This window comes from Papio anubis, chromosome 11, assembly GCF_008728515.1.
Source record: "Papio anubis isolate 15944 chromosome 11, Panubis1.0, whole genome shotgun sequence".
Taxonomy (NCBI): domain Eukaryota; kingdom Metazoa; phylum Chordata; class Mammalia; order Primates; family Cercopithecidae; genus Papio; species Papio anubis.
Window position 1 is genome coordinate 62,445,470 of NC_044986.1, and position 16,239 is coordinate 62,461,708.

Consider the following 16,239-nt stretch of genomic DNA (forward strand, 5'->3'; position numbering starts at 1 on the left):
GACTAATGGGAGGGGAGCATAGACAACATGGATCTTTTGGACAAAGGGATGATTTACATCCCAGGCAGGACAGAATGGAACAGCATGAGATTTCATCACACCACTCAGAAGAGTGCACGATTTAAAACTTATAAATTGTTTAACTCTGGAATTTTTCATTTAATATTATCAGACTGTGGTTGACCACAGATAATTGAAACTGTGAAAATCAAAGCCATGAATAAGGGGAAGTCTACTGCTCTATAACATGAAACTAAAAAAGAAAGGAAAAAAATGACATGAGAGAATACAGTTGATGAATTTCAACATTCTATAAGCCTTAAAAATTGAATTTCAAAATGTACAATAATCAAAGGCGAGGCTCAAATTTAATTTTACGTGCTGAACACATAATGCAAAAATATCAAAAGGAATGTAAAAACTTCCTTGCAGCCCTGGAGAAGGGTGGTTTCTGGCAATTAAACAACTTTATCTGAAAAGCATCAGGGCATGAATATAAAATTTGGAAATTAAAACAAAAAAACAACAGTTTGATCTAGAAAAGAAAGGGTGAGAAAAAGAGTACCTGGGTGAATGGCAAGCCATCAGGGTGAAAAGAAGAGTAGAGGACAGTGAAGAGTACAGCCTAGGACCCTAGACTGTGAATAGAAAGGGTTAGCAGAAGTCATTCTAGGGGGTGTGTAACTCCAGGAACCTCGAAAGAAAGACAATTCTAATATTTAAATATTTGGGATGATTGGATGTATAAAGGAAAACTGATAAAAAGGTGAGTGGATTCTTGGAATAGCCAGGCAGGATATTTGTAAAGGCTAAACAAAAATCTCTAAGGCAAGGTTTAGTAAACTTTTCCTGTAAAGGGTCAGGTAGGAAATATTTTAAGCTTTGTGAGCCATTATAGTCTCCTCATAACTACTCAACCTTGCCATTGTAGCACAAAGAGTCCTAGATATAAACCAATGGCTGAGACACGTTTCAGTATGATTTTATGGACACTAAAATTAGAATTTTATACCATTTTCATAAGTCAAAATATCATATTCTGCTTTTTAATTTTTTCAACCATTTAAAAATATGAAAACCATCCTTAGGATGCAGGTCATACAAAACATATGGTGGATCAAATGTGGCCCAAAGGCCAAAATTTGCCAACTCTTGATCTAAAATAGTAAGCAATGATTCACAAATATGAGAAATAAAAAATGAAAGAAAACTCCCATACATTAGAAATATTTGGCAAACAGTTATAAAGTAGAAAGGTATTATTAATTTTATAATATTTGAGATATCAGCATTTCAATAGTCCATGTAAGTTTTTCTAATTAGCCCTAATTTGTAGTTTGGTATGACTTTATCCATTTAAAATTAGCATTTTCTGAGGTGTTGGCTATGGAGTTGATTATTTTTTAATGAACTTTATTAATATCTAATTTACATACAACTTTAAATGCAGTTTGATGAGTTTTGGTAAACGTATACTCCCATGTAACCACCTCAAATGATCAGTTTTCATAAAAGAGTCTGCTGAGAATTTGAGACAGTGATAAATCAATCTGTAAGTCAATCTGGGGATAACTGACATCTTAATATTGAGTTTCCAACTTCAGGAATATGATCAATCCCTTAAGATATTTAGGGGTTTTTAGTTTTTTAAATATTGTATCATAATTTTCAGAGTATAGATATTATATTTGCATTGTTAAAATTATTACCATTTATATTATAATTTTGGATGCTGTGATATATTCTACTTTAAAAATAATATTTTCCAATTGTTACTTGCTACTACATTGAAATACATATTTTGAATTTCATTGTATCATTGTATTTCTCTATTGTCCATGTCTTATTTAATTTGCATTTTTTTTCCTTCTTTTTGGAGATGGAGTCTTCCTCTGTCACTCAAGCTGGAGCGCAGTGGCGTGATCTCAGCTCACTGCAACCTCTGCCTCCCAGGTTCAAGCAATTTTCCTGCCTCAACCTCCTGAGTTACTAGGACTACAGGTGCGTACCACCATGCCTGGATAATTTTTTGTATTTTATTAGATATGAGGTGTCACCATGTTGGCCAGGTTTTTCTCAAACTCCTGAGCTCAGGCAATCCACCCACCTTGGCTTCCCTAACAGGCGTGAGCCACTGCACTTGGCCCTAATTTGCATTTGAAGCAAGGACAGTCTCATTTTTTTCATCATCTCAGGAAACACTGGTTAGTCCTTTACTTTTACATACAGTGATACTTAAAAGTAGAAATTCAGTAGTATTCTTCCATTTTCCTCTGCAGGGAAGAAACTGATGACATCATCTAAAGTAAAAATATAAACAGTAACATGTAGAACTGAGACTTGAACTCAAGTCTTCTGATTTTACACAATATTGTTTCATTATTTGTCCATTTCCAAACTTAATTCCAGAGAATTGTAATTGGATGAGATAACATTCTACATTGGTTAGTGACTAACTGAAATTGTAAAAGTCTTTCCCTTTAGTACTTTGAGTATGAAACTTCAAACAGACAGAAGCTCAGCCTGGAAGACACATAAAGAAAAGATGTCTATAAGGCCACGAAGAAAAAAAAAAGTTATGGAAGAAAATGAAATAAATTTACAGAAGTTGTGACACTGCAAGTAATCTCAATTGAGAAAGTTATATTTAGTTCCAGTAAAAGCCATAAATCTATTCATTCCTGTAGGTGCAATAGAATCAGAACCAAAGATTGTCTGGTTATATAAGCTGATATTATATTTTGGACTGTGTCCCAATTATAGAAGCCATGTAAATGATTCATGTAAAAACAGTTAATGTAAACTGGGTCATGTACATTTATCTTATTTTTCTTTGTTTCCTCAAAAATTAACCTTCATCAAGTCAGATATGCAAAATATGTTTCTATTCCCTGATACAGTTAGAAAACTAACACAGAAAATGCAAACTTGAGTTATGGACCTGAAAATCTACACACTTGGCTTTGGAAAGTATCACTATATCTTCGAAGTGCTTTTGATAAGGCACATATGAAAATCCACAAACAAAACATATGGAATCTACATTCTGAATACCCATTATAGGAATAATTTTGCCTGAATCTTGTTTCTTTTTGTGAGGATACTTCACTGCGGGCCACTCGCACTACCCTCTCTCTCAATTCAATCATGTACTCTTTTAAAATGTCCTCCATTTGTGGTTAAATGTCTTTTACCAAAAAAAGATGAACATTGAAAGTTCAGTTCTCATTCATGTTTTAAGGGGTCTATAAAAATTATGTGCAGAATTATAATACTACCTTAAACTAATATGGGTTCAAAAGCATAATTTGCATTAAACAGTCTATAATTTAGATACCTGATGTTAATAAGCATAAGTATCCTCTTATATAAACATTGCTTTATAAATGAAGAGATTTCTTTTTTTTTTTTTTTTTTTTTTGAGATTTCTTGATTTAGGGTTTTGCCCTTTATGTTGTTCTACAAGCATGCTTATGCAGTTGATGTTCATCAAGATATACAAAAATATTAAGTAGTTTCAGTAGGTCTAGTAAGTACTAACTCTATGTGGTAATAATAGTAGTAGTAGCTATCTTCTTGTTATAGCCTACTATTTATTAAGCATTATCTTTAGAAGTAGGTTTAATACCATGTCTATCTTACAAAGGAGGAAATTGATGCTAAGTAAGATTTGTTTGTTGCTTTAGTTTTAACCATTATATTATGAACGCTTAATAGTTGTACAATTTACATATATATATTAAATACCAAACAGATCAAAATATGTAATACTGCTTATTCTATGAGTTTGCTAGGTATGATAGTTTATAACCTCACTTGTCTACACACTGAATCCAATGGAAATAGCAATAGTAAATGTCACAGTATTTATCTTAGAATTTTAAACAACTGTTAGTGTAAGTATTGATCCAAACAAATAGTAAAGACATAATCATATTTTTATAAAACCCTATAAAATTCCAATTTCTGATCTTGAGTTAGTATTTTATTGTTTCAAAGGCACTGAAGAGTATTCATAAAAATTCAGACATAAAATGGGATTATAATACACTCACAAATATCCTCAATACCATAGCTTATCCCTCCCTGAGCTTGTTTAATTATACATTTATTGCTTTAATGTTGACACTTTTTAGATACCTTGAAGAAAGGATCAAATACTTTGCAGTTCTAAGGCCAGAATATTGGCCAGCATTAAATTCGACCTTGTTAAAAGAAGATTATACAGGATCAAGTTTATTCTCTTCTGTGAAAAAGGGATAGTCTTTAAGAAAAAAAAAAGGGATATATTTTCATTTACTTGCACCTAAGTGAGAATTTATTTTTATCCTATAACCCAGTTAGCTATTAAGTTCATAAGTTTATGGATCATTTTCCAAGGAATCCCTGTAGAAGTTGTATAGAGGTTCCCCTAGAGGCAGCTTAGGGAATTGGGGGTTTAGAGATAGAGATCATGAGCCTCTGGGTGCTCCTCCCTGGTTTCAAGTACAGCAGCTCTGATTTTATTTGCTTTATCTTTTTGACCATAAAGTGTACTTAAAGAAATAATGTATCTGCCTTAAAACTCAGAAAACACTCTTTCAAACCATATACTTAGAGACATGTTCTCAGTTGCATGGAACATCAGATTCTAAAGGCTCTTAAAGCTAATGCTCTTAACTGAATCTCTCTAGCAGGGATTACCATCAGATAAAGGGCCAATATAATTTAACGATTTTATTAGTTATTTAGTTGAAGAAACTAAGACTCTACAATTCATGTTTCTAATTGATGTTAACTTGATATGTTCAAGAACCAAACCAGAAAACAATCTGATAAATCATATGAAGAATCATACACAGTTTAACAGGATTAGGACTTAAGACCAAGAACAGAACAAATCAAAGTAAAGAATGCATACATAGGCAAAAAGATTTAAAAAAGGAAAAGGAAGTCAACCTCTATTCAATAAATATAATGTTTAAAAGGAAAAAAATGCAGGCTAATAGCAGTTGGCTATATTTACTTGACATTGGACGGACACTAATTAGAATGTATTTCTGATAGTCTCATTTGAGAAGTTTGTTGAAAATTAAATAAGGACTAGTGAAGAAAACAAAGTACTAAATTATTCCTATGAGAAAAAGTTAACAGAAATGGAAGTATTTATCTTGAAAAAGAGATGACTATGGGAGAAAATTATTGCTCTCAAAGGCTATTAATAATTACAATAAATTGTTCTCCTACCCTACAGAGTACCACTATATATGAGGAATATGTGAAAAAAAAAAGGCAAGATAATTTGATTAGCTTTAAGTAAGCTATCTTGATAATGAGGAAATTTAAAAATACTGGACCATCTAACTGGGAGAAGCTGTAAGATTTTTTTTTCATCCCTATATAACTTTAGTAAGATAAAAAAATGCATTCCCTACCCTGGTTCCCCTATACTATCTCACTGGTTTATATTCTCAAATATCCACTCAGGGATAGCGAAAATGGAGAGGTTTCACTTTGGCAAGACTATATCCTGAAGGTCATGTGCCTTCTTTACACTTTTTTTTTTTTTTTTTTTTTTTGAGGCCGAGTCTCGCTCTGTCACCCAGGCTGGAGTGCAGTGGCCGGATCTCAGCTCACTGCAAGCTCCGCCTCCCGGGTTCTCGCCATTCTCCTGCCTCAGCCTCCCGAGTAGGTGGGACTACAGGCGCCCGCCACCTCGCCCGGCTAGTTTTTTGTATTTTTTAGTAGAGACGGGGTTTCATTGTGTTAGCCAGGATGGTCTCGATCTCCTGAGCTCGTGATCCGCCCGTCTCGGCCTCCCAAAGTGCTGGGATTACAGGCTTGAGCGACCGCGCCCGGCCCCTTCTTTACACTTTTAATGTCTCTTTACTGGATTCACCTAGCTCCCAGCTTTGGGTTATTACTAGTCCACTAATCCACAGAGGTAAGGCATACAAATTTTACAGCAAGAAAATTAGTAAAGGTTCTTGCTGCTCAGACATAGTCATTGGTACAGGGCGAAATTTTCTAATCACTTAGAAATACTTGTAGGCTGCTCACAAGTATTTATCCTGAGGTTTCTCTTTGATATGGTAATTGGTTTACTTTCAGGTTTTCCCAAGTCTCAATGTACTAGATTCTCTGTCTTGACACTTTTAGACTTTCTCTTACAAGCTCTTCCACAGCATCCTTCTGCCCTGCCAGACTCCCTAATATTTGTTGGCCCTTTTCTTTACAAAGTCCACAAATGACTTATGAACTCTTCAGTACAGCCTGTGATGTTCAGGCCTATCAGATATTAATACTATTGATGCTCCACTCATATATTCTCAGCACTTCTATTTCCATCTTACAATCTTACTAACAGTTAAGTCCAGAGGCTTAAAAATTGAATTATATTCATACTTAAAAATTATATTCACCAGTCCCACTGAATCTTCCTACAGCAAACACCTGCTACCCTGCCTGAGAATTCTTTGGCCACAAAAGTTTGATTGGTCCTGAACATGAGGCTCAGGTGACACCTCTGAGGGTAGCTTTTCACCCAGGATGAATAGGTGGCTAAATCTTCAGTGCGTTCACATCAGGTAAGAGAATTCTGGAGTGCTGAGGTGTATTCTGCAGTACTACCCAGAGTTCACCAGCAGGATCAAGCCCCAAGGCCCAGTTGCCTGCAGTGACTCACAGTTTCATCTTCTTGGTTTTCTTTCCCTCTTTGCCTCACTTTGTCTCATTTTCTCCTAAATAGATTACTGATAACACAAATCCTTACTTCAGAGTCTGTCTTCAGGTGAATCCACTTAAGGTATCTCCATATCTTTACATAGGCATTTTCCAAAGAATGTGCATTTTTTGGTAACATTTAAAAGAACACTTTACATTAATACTTGAGGGAAAACAATCCCAGTTTCTGTACATACAGTGTGCCCACAACAAATGGTGCTCTCATGCCTGGGAAGGTGGAATATGTGTCCCCTAACAGACAACTCCCAGACTGGGACCATTGAAGTGTTTGTTGTTGCTGGCAACTCCAAGTGAGATTTCTTGCAGAGCACTCTGTGATTTTATGATCTAGGATGAGAGGGTTTGGCCATAAAATACCTTGTTTTAACACATTTTACTATCAATTCCACTACAGAGATAAGAAAGATTCTTTCCTTTTTGTTCAAGAAAAATAAAAAGCAAATTACTGTATGTATTTTTCTTTGCCTTCTGATCATGCTAAGAGACACCTCAACAAATCCTGCACCCAACAAATCCTATCTTTTCTGCACACGCAGCAGTAAAATGCACTCATTCGCGTAAGTTATAACCACATACATAAGTAAAAGTGTTGTTTGTGACAGTAGATCTGACTTTGGGGATACATATGAACTTCTAAAGTTTTAATAGATTTCAGCATTGACACTACAGCATAGAAATAAAGCATTTCTTGCAGTCATCTCAGGCATTCCAGATGGTGAAGAGCATTGCAATAATTCAATGGAAGGAAAAGCAAACTTACCCGAATCATCATGACTGAACATCTGATATCATGAATTGTATCATAGATCTTCTTTGAGATGTCCACAAATTGATTATCATCCAACACATTCAACGAGTTTTTGCTTAAGGCTTCCAAGGCAACATTCACTTGTGTTACAAATTCAGGAATTACTGTTAAAATAAAGAATAAAGAGAAGATTGTCCTCTTTGTATTTTTGGATTTCTACAGTATTTTCCAGGAATTATAGAATTTGGTTTTAAACAAATATTTGATTAATAGATCTTTATTTGTATTTTTTAAATATAGAGATACACAAATTTTAGCAGGATTATCTTGAATCTCTGAAAAGTAAAAGGAATCAAAGACAATTAAAGGCATTTTTTTTTTTTTTTTGTAAACTCCAGGCTTCTGGAGAGAAAGGCATTTTTATAGAAATGTTTTAAAAGATTATCTTTCTCCTTTATGTCATTTTTGTTTTTATAAAACCTTGGGACCATACAATCATTTCTCATCCTATTCAATATAAACCACAAAAAATTACAGAAAGGAATTGGTGTGTAAAACAGTTGGAATTGTAAACACAAAGATATTTAAAGAAAGAAAGCAACTGAGTTGCTAAACAGAAGAAAATTTAGTTAAAAGCAGTAATTATATCTTATATAAATAATAAAAATATTGTAAACTTCCTTTTAGTAAGATGTTTTCTCTATAATAAAAAAAATTGTGAAAAGGAATTGGCATTCTCATATGTAAACTATCTTTAAAATCACAAAACAGGAGGGGGCGGAGCAAGATGGCCAAATAGGAACAGATCCAGTCTCCAACTCCCAGAGCGAGCGACACAGAAGACCGGTGATTTCTGCATTTTCAACTGAGGTACTGGGTTCATATCACTGGGGGAGTGCCGGACGACGGGTGCTGGTCAGCCAAGCTGCAGCCCGACCCAGCTTGTGAGCTGAAGCAGGGCGCAGGCATCGCCTCACCTGGGAAGCGCAAGGGGGAAGGGAATCTTTTCCCAGCCAGGGGAACTGAGACACACAACACCTGGAAAATCGGGTAACTCCCACCCAATACGGCGCTAAGCAAACAGGCACACACCAGGAGATTATATCCCACACCTGGCTGGGAGGGTCCCACGCCCACGAGGCTCCCTACTGCTGCCAGCACAGCAGTCTGTGATCTACCGGCAAAGGCAGCAGCCAGGCTGGGGAGGGCGCCCGCCATTGCTGAGGCTATGGTAGGTAAAACAAAGCTGCTAGAAGCTCGAACTGGGTGGAGCCTACAGCAGCCTGGCTGAAACCTGCCTGTCTCTGTAGACTCCACCTCTGGGGACAGGGCACCAACAAACGAAAGCAGAAACTCTGCAGATGCAAACCACTCTGGTTCCGACAGCTTTGAAGAGAAAGGTGGATCTCCCAACATGGGAGGCTGGAGGATCTGAGAACGACAGACTGCTTGCCCAATGGGTCCCTGACCCATGAGTAGCCTAACTGGGAGACATCCCCCACTAGGGGCAGTCTGGACACCCCCAGCTGTTCCTCACAGGTGGAGCACCGAGAGGAAGCTTCCAAAGCAAGAATCAGACAGGTACACCTGCTGTTCAGGAAATATTCTATCTTCTGCAGCCTCTGCTGCTGACACTCCAGGCAACAGGGTCTGGAGTGGACTCAGGCACCTCCAGACTCCACAGCTGAGGGTCCTGACTGTTAGAAGGAAAACTATCAAAACAGAAGGACACTCATACCAAAACCCCATCAGTACGCCACCATCATCAAAGACCAGAGGCAGACAAAATCACAAAGATGGGGAAAAGCAGGGCAGAAAAAGCTGGAAATTCAAACAAGAGCACATCTCCCCGCAAAGGAGCCGCAGCTCATTGCCAGCAACGATCAAAGCTGGACGGAAATGACTTTGACGAGATGAGAGAAGAAGTGGCTTCAGTCCATCAAACTTCAGAGCTGAAGGAGGAATTACGCGACCCAGCGCAAAGAAACTAAAATCTTGAAAAAAGTGCAATTGATGTATTAGAGTAATAATGCAGAGAAGGTCATAAACGAATGAAAGAGATGAAAACCATGACACGAGAAATACGTGACAAATGCACAAGCTTCAGTAACCAACTCGACAACTGGAAGAAAGAGTATCAGTGATTGAGGATCAAATGAAAGAAATGAAGCAAAAAGAGAAACCAAAAGAAAAGGAAGAAAAGAAATGAACAAAAGCCTACAAGAAGTATGGGGATTATGTAAAAAAGACCAACCTACGCCTGATACTGGGGCGCCTGAAAGGGAGGGAAACAACCAAGTTGGAAAAACACTCTTCAGGATATCATCCAGAGAACTTCCTAAGCCAGTAGGGCAGCCAACATTCAAATCCCGGAAATACAGAGAACACCACAAAGATACTCCTGAGAAGAGCAACTCCAAGACACATAATTGTCAGATTCACCTCAAAGTTGAATGAAGGAAAAATCTTAAGGGCAGCCAGAGAGAAAGGCCCCGGCTACCCACAAAGGAAGCCCATCAGACTAACAGCAGATCTCTCGGCAGAAACTCTACAAAGCCAGATGAGAGTGGGGGCTAATATTCAACATTCTTAAAGAAAAGAATTTTCAACCCAGAATTTCATATCCAGCCAAACAAGCTCTACATATGAAGGAGAAATAAAATCCTTTACAGATAAGCAAATGCTTAGATTCTGTCACCACTAGGCCTGGCTCTTACAAGAGACCCTGAAGGAAGCACTAAACATGGAAAAGGAACAACCGGTACCAGCCATTGCAAAACATGCCAAAATGTAAAGCATTCATCGAGGCTAGGGAAGAAACCCATCAACTAACGAGCAAAATAAACTTCAGTTAATATCATAATGGCAGGACTGTCTGCACACATAACAATCTTAACTTTAAATGTAAATGGGCTAAATGTCTAATTAAAAGACACAGACTGGCAAACTGATAAAGAGTCAAGACTCATCAGTTCGTTGTATTCATATAATTCCATCTCACAATTAGAGACATACATAGCTCAAAATAAAGTGATGGAGGAAGATCTACCAAGCAAATGGAAAACAAAAAAAGCAGGGGTTGCAATACTGGGGTCTCTGATAAAACAGACTTTAAAACCATCAAAGATCAAAAGAGACAAAGAAGGCCATTACATAATGTGCGACTAATTCCAACAGGAAGAGCTAACTATCCTAAATATATATGCACGCTAATACAGGAGCACCCAGATTCATAAAGCAAGTCCTTAGGAGATTCTTACAAAGAGACTTTAGACTCCCATACACAATAATGGGAGACTTCAACACTCCACCGTCAACATTAGACAGATCAACAAGATAGAAAGTTAACATGATATCCAGGGAATTGAACTCATCTCTGCAGCAAGCAGACCTAATAGACAGCTATAGGAACTCTCCACCCCAAATCAACAGAATATACATTCTTTCAGCACCACACTGACTTACTCCAAATTGACCACATAATTGGAAGTAAAGCACTCCTCAGCAAAATGTAAAAGAACAGAAATTATACAAACTGTCTCTCAGACCACAGTGCAATCAAATCCAGAACTCAGGACTAAGAACTCAATCAAAAACTGCCTAAATTACATGGAAACTGAACAACCTGCTCTGAATGACTACTGAGTACATAATGAAATGAAGGCAGAAATAAAGATGTTCTTTGGAAACCAATGAGAACAAAGATACAACATACCAGAATCTCTGGGACACATTTAAAGAAGTGTAGAGGGAAATTTATAGCACTAAATGCCCATAAGAGAAAGCAGGAAAGATCTAAAATTGACACCCTAACATCACAATTAAAAGAACTAGAGAAGCAAGAGCAAACACATTCAAAGCTAGCAGAATGCAAGAAATAACTAAGATCAGAGCAGAACTGAAGGAGATAGAGACATTGTGAAAACCCTCCAAAAAAATCAATGAATCCAGGAGTTGGTTTTTGAAAAGATCAACAAAATTGACAGACCGCTAGAAAGACTAATAAAGAAGAGAGAAGAATCAAATAGATGCAATAAAAAATGATAAAGGGGATATCACCTAACGTAATCTCTGACAGAAACACAAACTACTACCAGAGAATACTATAAACACCTCTACTAAATAAACTGGAAAATCTAGAAGAAATAGATAATTTCCTCGACACTTACACTCTTCCAAGACTAAACCAGGAAGAAGTTGAATCCCTGAATAGACCCTCAATAGCAGGCTCTGAAACGAGGCACACTAATAGCCTACCAACCAAAAAAGTCCAGGACCAGATGGATTCACAGTTGTTCTTTACCGCAGGTACAAGGAGTGAGCTGGTACCCATTCCTTCTGAAACTATTCTACATCAATAGAAAAAGAGGGAAATCCTCCTAATCCCATTTTATGAGGCCAACATCATCCTGATACCAAAGCCTAGCAGAGACATTAATAAATAAAAAAGAGAATTTAGATCAATATCTCTGATGAACATCGATGTAAATCCTCTCACAATAATGTAAACCGGATTCAGCAACACATCAAAAAGCTTAGTCCACCATGATCAAGTGGGTTTCATCCTGGGGATGCAAGGCTGGTTCAACATTCGCGAAATCAATAAACATAATCCAGCATATAAACAGAACCAAAGACAAGAACCGCATGATTATCTCAATAGATGCAGAAAGCTTGGACAAAATTCAACAGCTCTTCATGCTAAAACGCCAATAAATTCGCATTGATGGAACGTGACTTTCAAAATAATAAGAGCTATTTATGACAAACCCACATCATACTGAATGGGCAAAACTGGAAAACTTCCTTTGAAACTGGCACAAGACAGGGATGCCTTCACCACTCCTATTCAACATAGTGTTGGAAGTTCTACAAAGCACCAGGCAAGAGAAAGAAATCAAGGGTATTCAGTTAGGAAAGAAGACAACTGTTCCTCTTGCAGATGACATGATTGTATATTTGAAACCCATTGTCTCAGCCCAAAATCTCCTTGCTGATAAGCAACTTCAGCAAAGTCTCAGGATACAAAAATTAATGTGCAAAATCACAAACATTCTTATACACCAGTAACAGACAAACACAGAGCCAAATCAGGAATGAAATCCCATTCACAATTGCTTCAAAGAGAATAAAATACCTAGGAATCCAACTTCGACAAGGGGATGTAAAGGACCTCTTCATAAGCAACTACAAAACCATTGCTCAGTGAAATAAAAAGAGGACACAAACAAATGGAAGAATATACCATGCTCATGGATAGGAAGAATCAATATCGAAAAATGGCCATACTCGCTCAAGGTAATTTATAGATTCAATGCCATCCCCATTGCTACCAATGAGTTTCTTCTGGGCCAGAATTGGAAAACTGCTTTTTAAAAAGTTCATATGGGAACCAAAAAGAGCCCAAGATTCTAAGAAAATCAAGTCAAAGAAGGAAAGTTGAGGTTTCGATTTCAAACTATACTATTGGCAGTTATAGTAATTGCAGTATTGGTATTTAAAACAGAGATATAGGACTAATGGAATAGAACAGAGCGTCTCAGAATACTTCAATATTGACTTCCTTCCAGAAATACATGATCTTTGACAAACCTGAGAGAAAACAAGAAATGGGGAAAGGATTCCTATTTAATAAATGAAAAGGGAAAATTGGCTAGCCATAAGTAGAAAAGCTGAAATCCATCCTTCTCACCATACAAAAAATTAATTCAAGATGGATTGAGACTCAATGTTAGACCCACACCATAAAAAATCCCAGAGGAAAACCTAGGTAGTACCCATTCAGACATAGGCATGGGCAAAGACTTCATGTCTAAAACACTAAAAAGGAACGGCAGCAAAGCCAAAATTGACAAATGGGATCTCATTAAACTGAAGAGCTTCTGCAATGTTAAAAAGAAACTACCATCAGAGTGAACAGGCAAACTCACAGAATGGGAGAAATTTCATAATCACTCATCTGACAAAGGCCACATCTAGAACCTACAAAGAACTCCAAACAAATCTCATAAGGAAACAAACAACCCCATCAAAAGTGGGCAAAGGATATGAACAGACAGTTCTCAAAAGAAGACATTCATACAGCCAACAGACACATGAAAAAAAATGCTCATCATCACTGGCCATCAGAGAAATGAAAATCAAAACCACAATGAGATACCATCTCACACCAGTTAGAATGGCTATCATTAAAAGTCAGGAAACAACAGGCTGGAGAGATGTGGGAGAACAGGAACACTTTACTGTTGGTGGGATTGTAACTAGTTCAACCATTATGGAAAACAGTATATGCATTCTCGCGATCTAGAACTGATGTACCATATGACCCAGCTTTCATCCCATTACTGGGTGTATACCTGATTATAAATCATGCTGCCTTAAAGACACATGCACACGATGTTTATTGTGGCACTATTCTCACAATAGCAAAGACTTGAAGCAACCCAAATGTCCATCAGTGACAGATTGGATTAAGAAATGGCACACATACAATTCATGGAATACTATGCAGCCATAAAAGGATGAGTTTGTGTCCTTTGTAGGACATGGATGCAGCTGGAACCATCATTCTTAGCAAACTATCACAAGAACAGAAAACCAACACCGTGACAGTTCTCACCATAGGGTGAGAGAATCAATGAGATCACTTGACTCGAAGGGGAACATCACACACCGGGGCCTATCATGGGAGGGGGTAGAGGGATTGCATTGGGAGTTATACCTGATGTAAAATGACTTAATTTGATGGGTGCTGACGAGTTGATGGGTGCACACCAACATGGCACAAGTATACATATGTAACAAACTCCGCACGCTATGCACATGTACCCTAGAACTTAAAGCATAATAATAAATAAATTCAAAAAATAATAATAATAATAAAAAATAAAAATATAATAACAAAATACTGACTGACTATAGGGATGCTTCTATCAGTAAGCCAATCCATGGATTACCTTTTTAATTAAGGCTTCAAAATAGTTTCAAATAAAAACATTTCTTCAATTTTACTTTTAAAGTTAATGATATTAACAGTTATTATCTCTTCACTAGGCTCAAGGTACTTTTCTAAGTGTTCAATGTGATTTAAATCTTAACCCCAGAATTAACCAAATATTAATAGTTTAACAACGAGGACACAGAGAAATCAAGACTCTTCCACAGATTCATTCTGTTAATGTGTAACAAAAGAGATGTGAACTCAGAGTCCCAAAATGCAGACTCTACATTCAAACTAATCTGCTGTATCATAGTGAGGAAGCCTCCGGCCCACATGAAGATGTTGGATAAAAAGATTAATTTTTAGAGGAAATAATTCTAAACCTGGAAGATAGAAATATTTTGACTGGTATAAAAATATCAATAAATGTTATTTTTCTACATTTAAGTCATATCTGCATGTATGGCATACTATCTCTGGCAATTCTACCTGCCATGTTATTGATATGAGGAAATTTTGATATACATGGGCACTCATTTTATCTGGTCCTTTCTTTCCTCTGACTGCTAAAATGTATCACCTATATCCTACTTCTGAGCCACCATACCTGCTGACATTATCCACTGTGCTCCTATTCTCTGTCCATTCTCTAGGCACACTATCCAATAAAAGGTGGCTACTAGCTGCATATAGCTATTAATAATTAAATTCATTAGCCTGAAATTTTAAATTCAATTTCTTTTCTTTTTTTTTTTTTTTTGAGACGAGTCTTGCTCTGTCACCAGGGCTGGAGTGTGCGCCGGATCTCAGCTCACTGCAAGCTCCGGCCTCCGGTTCTCGGGCCATTCTTCCTGCCTCAGCCTCTCGAGTAGCTGGGACTACAGGCGCCCCGCCACATCAGCCTCGGCTAGTTTTTGTTATTTTTAGTAGAGACGGGGTTTCACTCATGTTAGCCAGGATGGTCTCACTCCTGACCTCGTGATCCACCCGCCTCGCCTCCCAAAGTGCTGGGATTACAGGCTTGAGCCACCGCTACCCGGCCTGGCACCAATTTCTTAGTCATAGTCATCCCATTTCAACTGCTTGACACATACATGTGACTAGTGATTACTATTTTGAAGAGTGGAGATATGGTTATCATAAGGGTAACTTTTGAGATAACAGAAACTTATTTTTTTATTAGACTTTAAGTTCTAGGGTACATGTGCACAACGTGGCAGGCTTGTTACATATGTATACATGTGCTATGTTATGTATGCACCTATTAACTCATCATTTACATTAGATACCTGTCCTAATGCTATCCCTCCCCCTTCTCCCCACCTCATGGCAGGCCCTGGTGTGTGATGTTCCCCTTCCTGTGCCCAAGTATTCTCATTGTTCAGTTCCTACCTTATGAGTGAGAACAATGTGCCTGGCTTTTTGTCCCAGGATAGTTTGCTGAGAATGATGGTTCCCAGCTTCATCCATGTCCCTACAAAGGACATTAACTCATCCTTTTTTATGGCTGCATAGTATTCCATGGTGTATATGTGCCACATTTTCTTAATCCAGTCTATAATTTATGGACATTTTGGTTGGTTCCAAGTCTTTGTTATTGTGAATAGTGCCACAATAAACATACATGTGTATGTGTCTTTATAGCAGCATGATTTATAATCCTTTGGGTATATACCCAGTAATGGGATGGCTGGGTATTTCTAGTTCTAGATCCTTGGGGAATTGCCACACTGTCTTCCACAATGGTTCAACTAGTTAACAGTCCCATCAACAGTGTAAAAGTGCTCCTACTTCTCCACATCCTCTCCAGCGCCTGTTTTTTCCTGAC

General features: G+C 37.5%; 1 protein-coding gene across 9 annotated transcripts in view; it reads right to left on the reverse strand.

Annotated features, from left to right (window-relative positions):
- The window catches only part of CTNNA3 (catenin alpha 3), a 1,832,183-nt gene that overhangs the window by 358,540 nt on the left and 1,457,404 nt on the right, over positions 1 to 16,239 (reverse strand). For all 9 annotated transcript variants that reach the window (XM_009214841.4, XM_009214844.4, XM_009214842.4 and 6 more), the window contains one exon: positions 7,484 to 7,635. In XM_009214841.4, the coding sequence (XP_009213105.3) occupies positions 7,484 to 7,635 (152 nt within the window). The remainder of the gene's footprint in view (positions 1 to 7,483; positions 7,636 to 16,239) is intronic.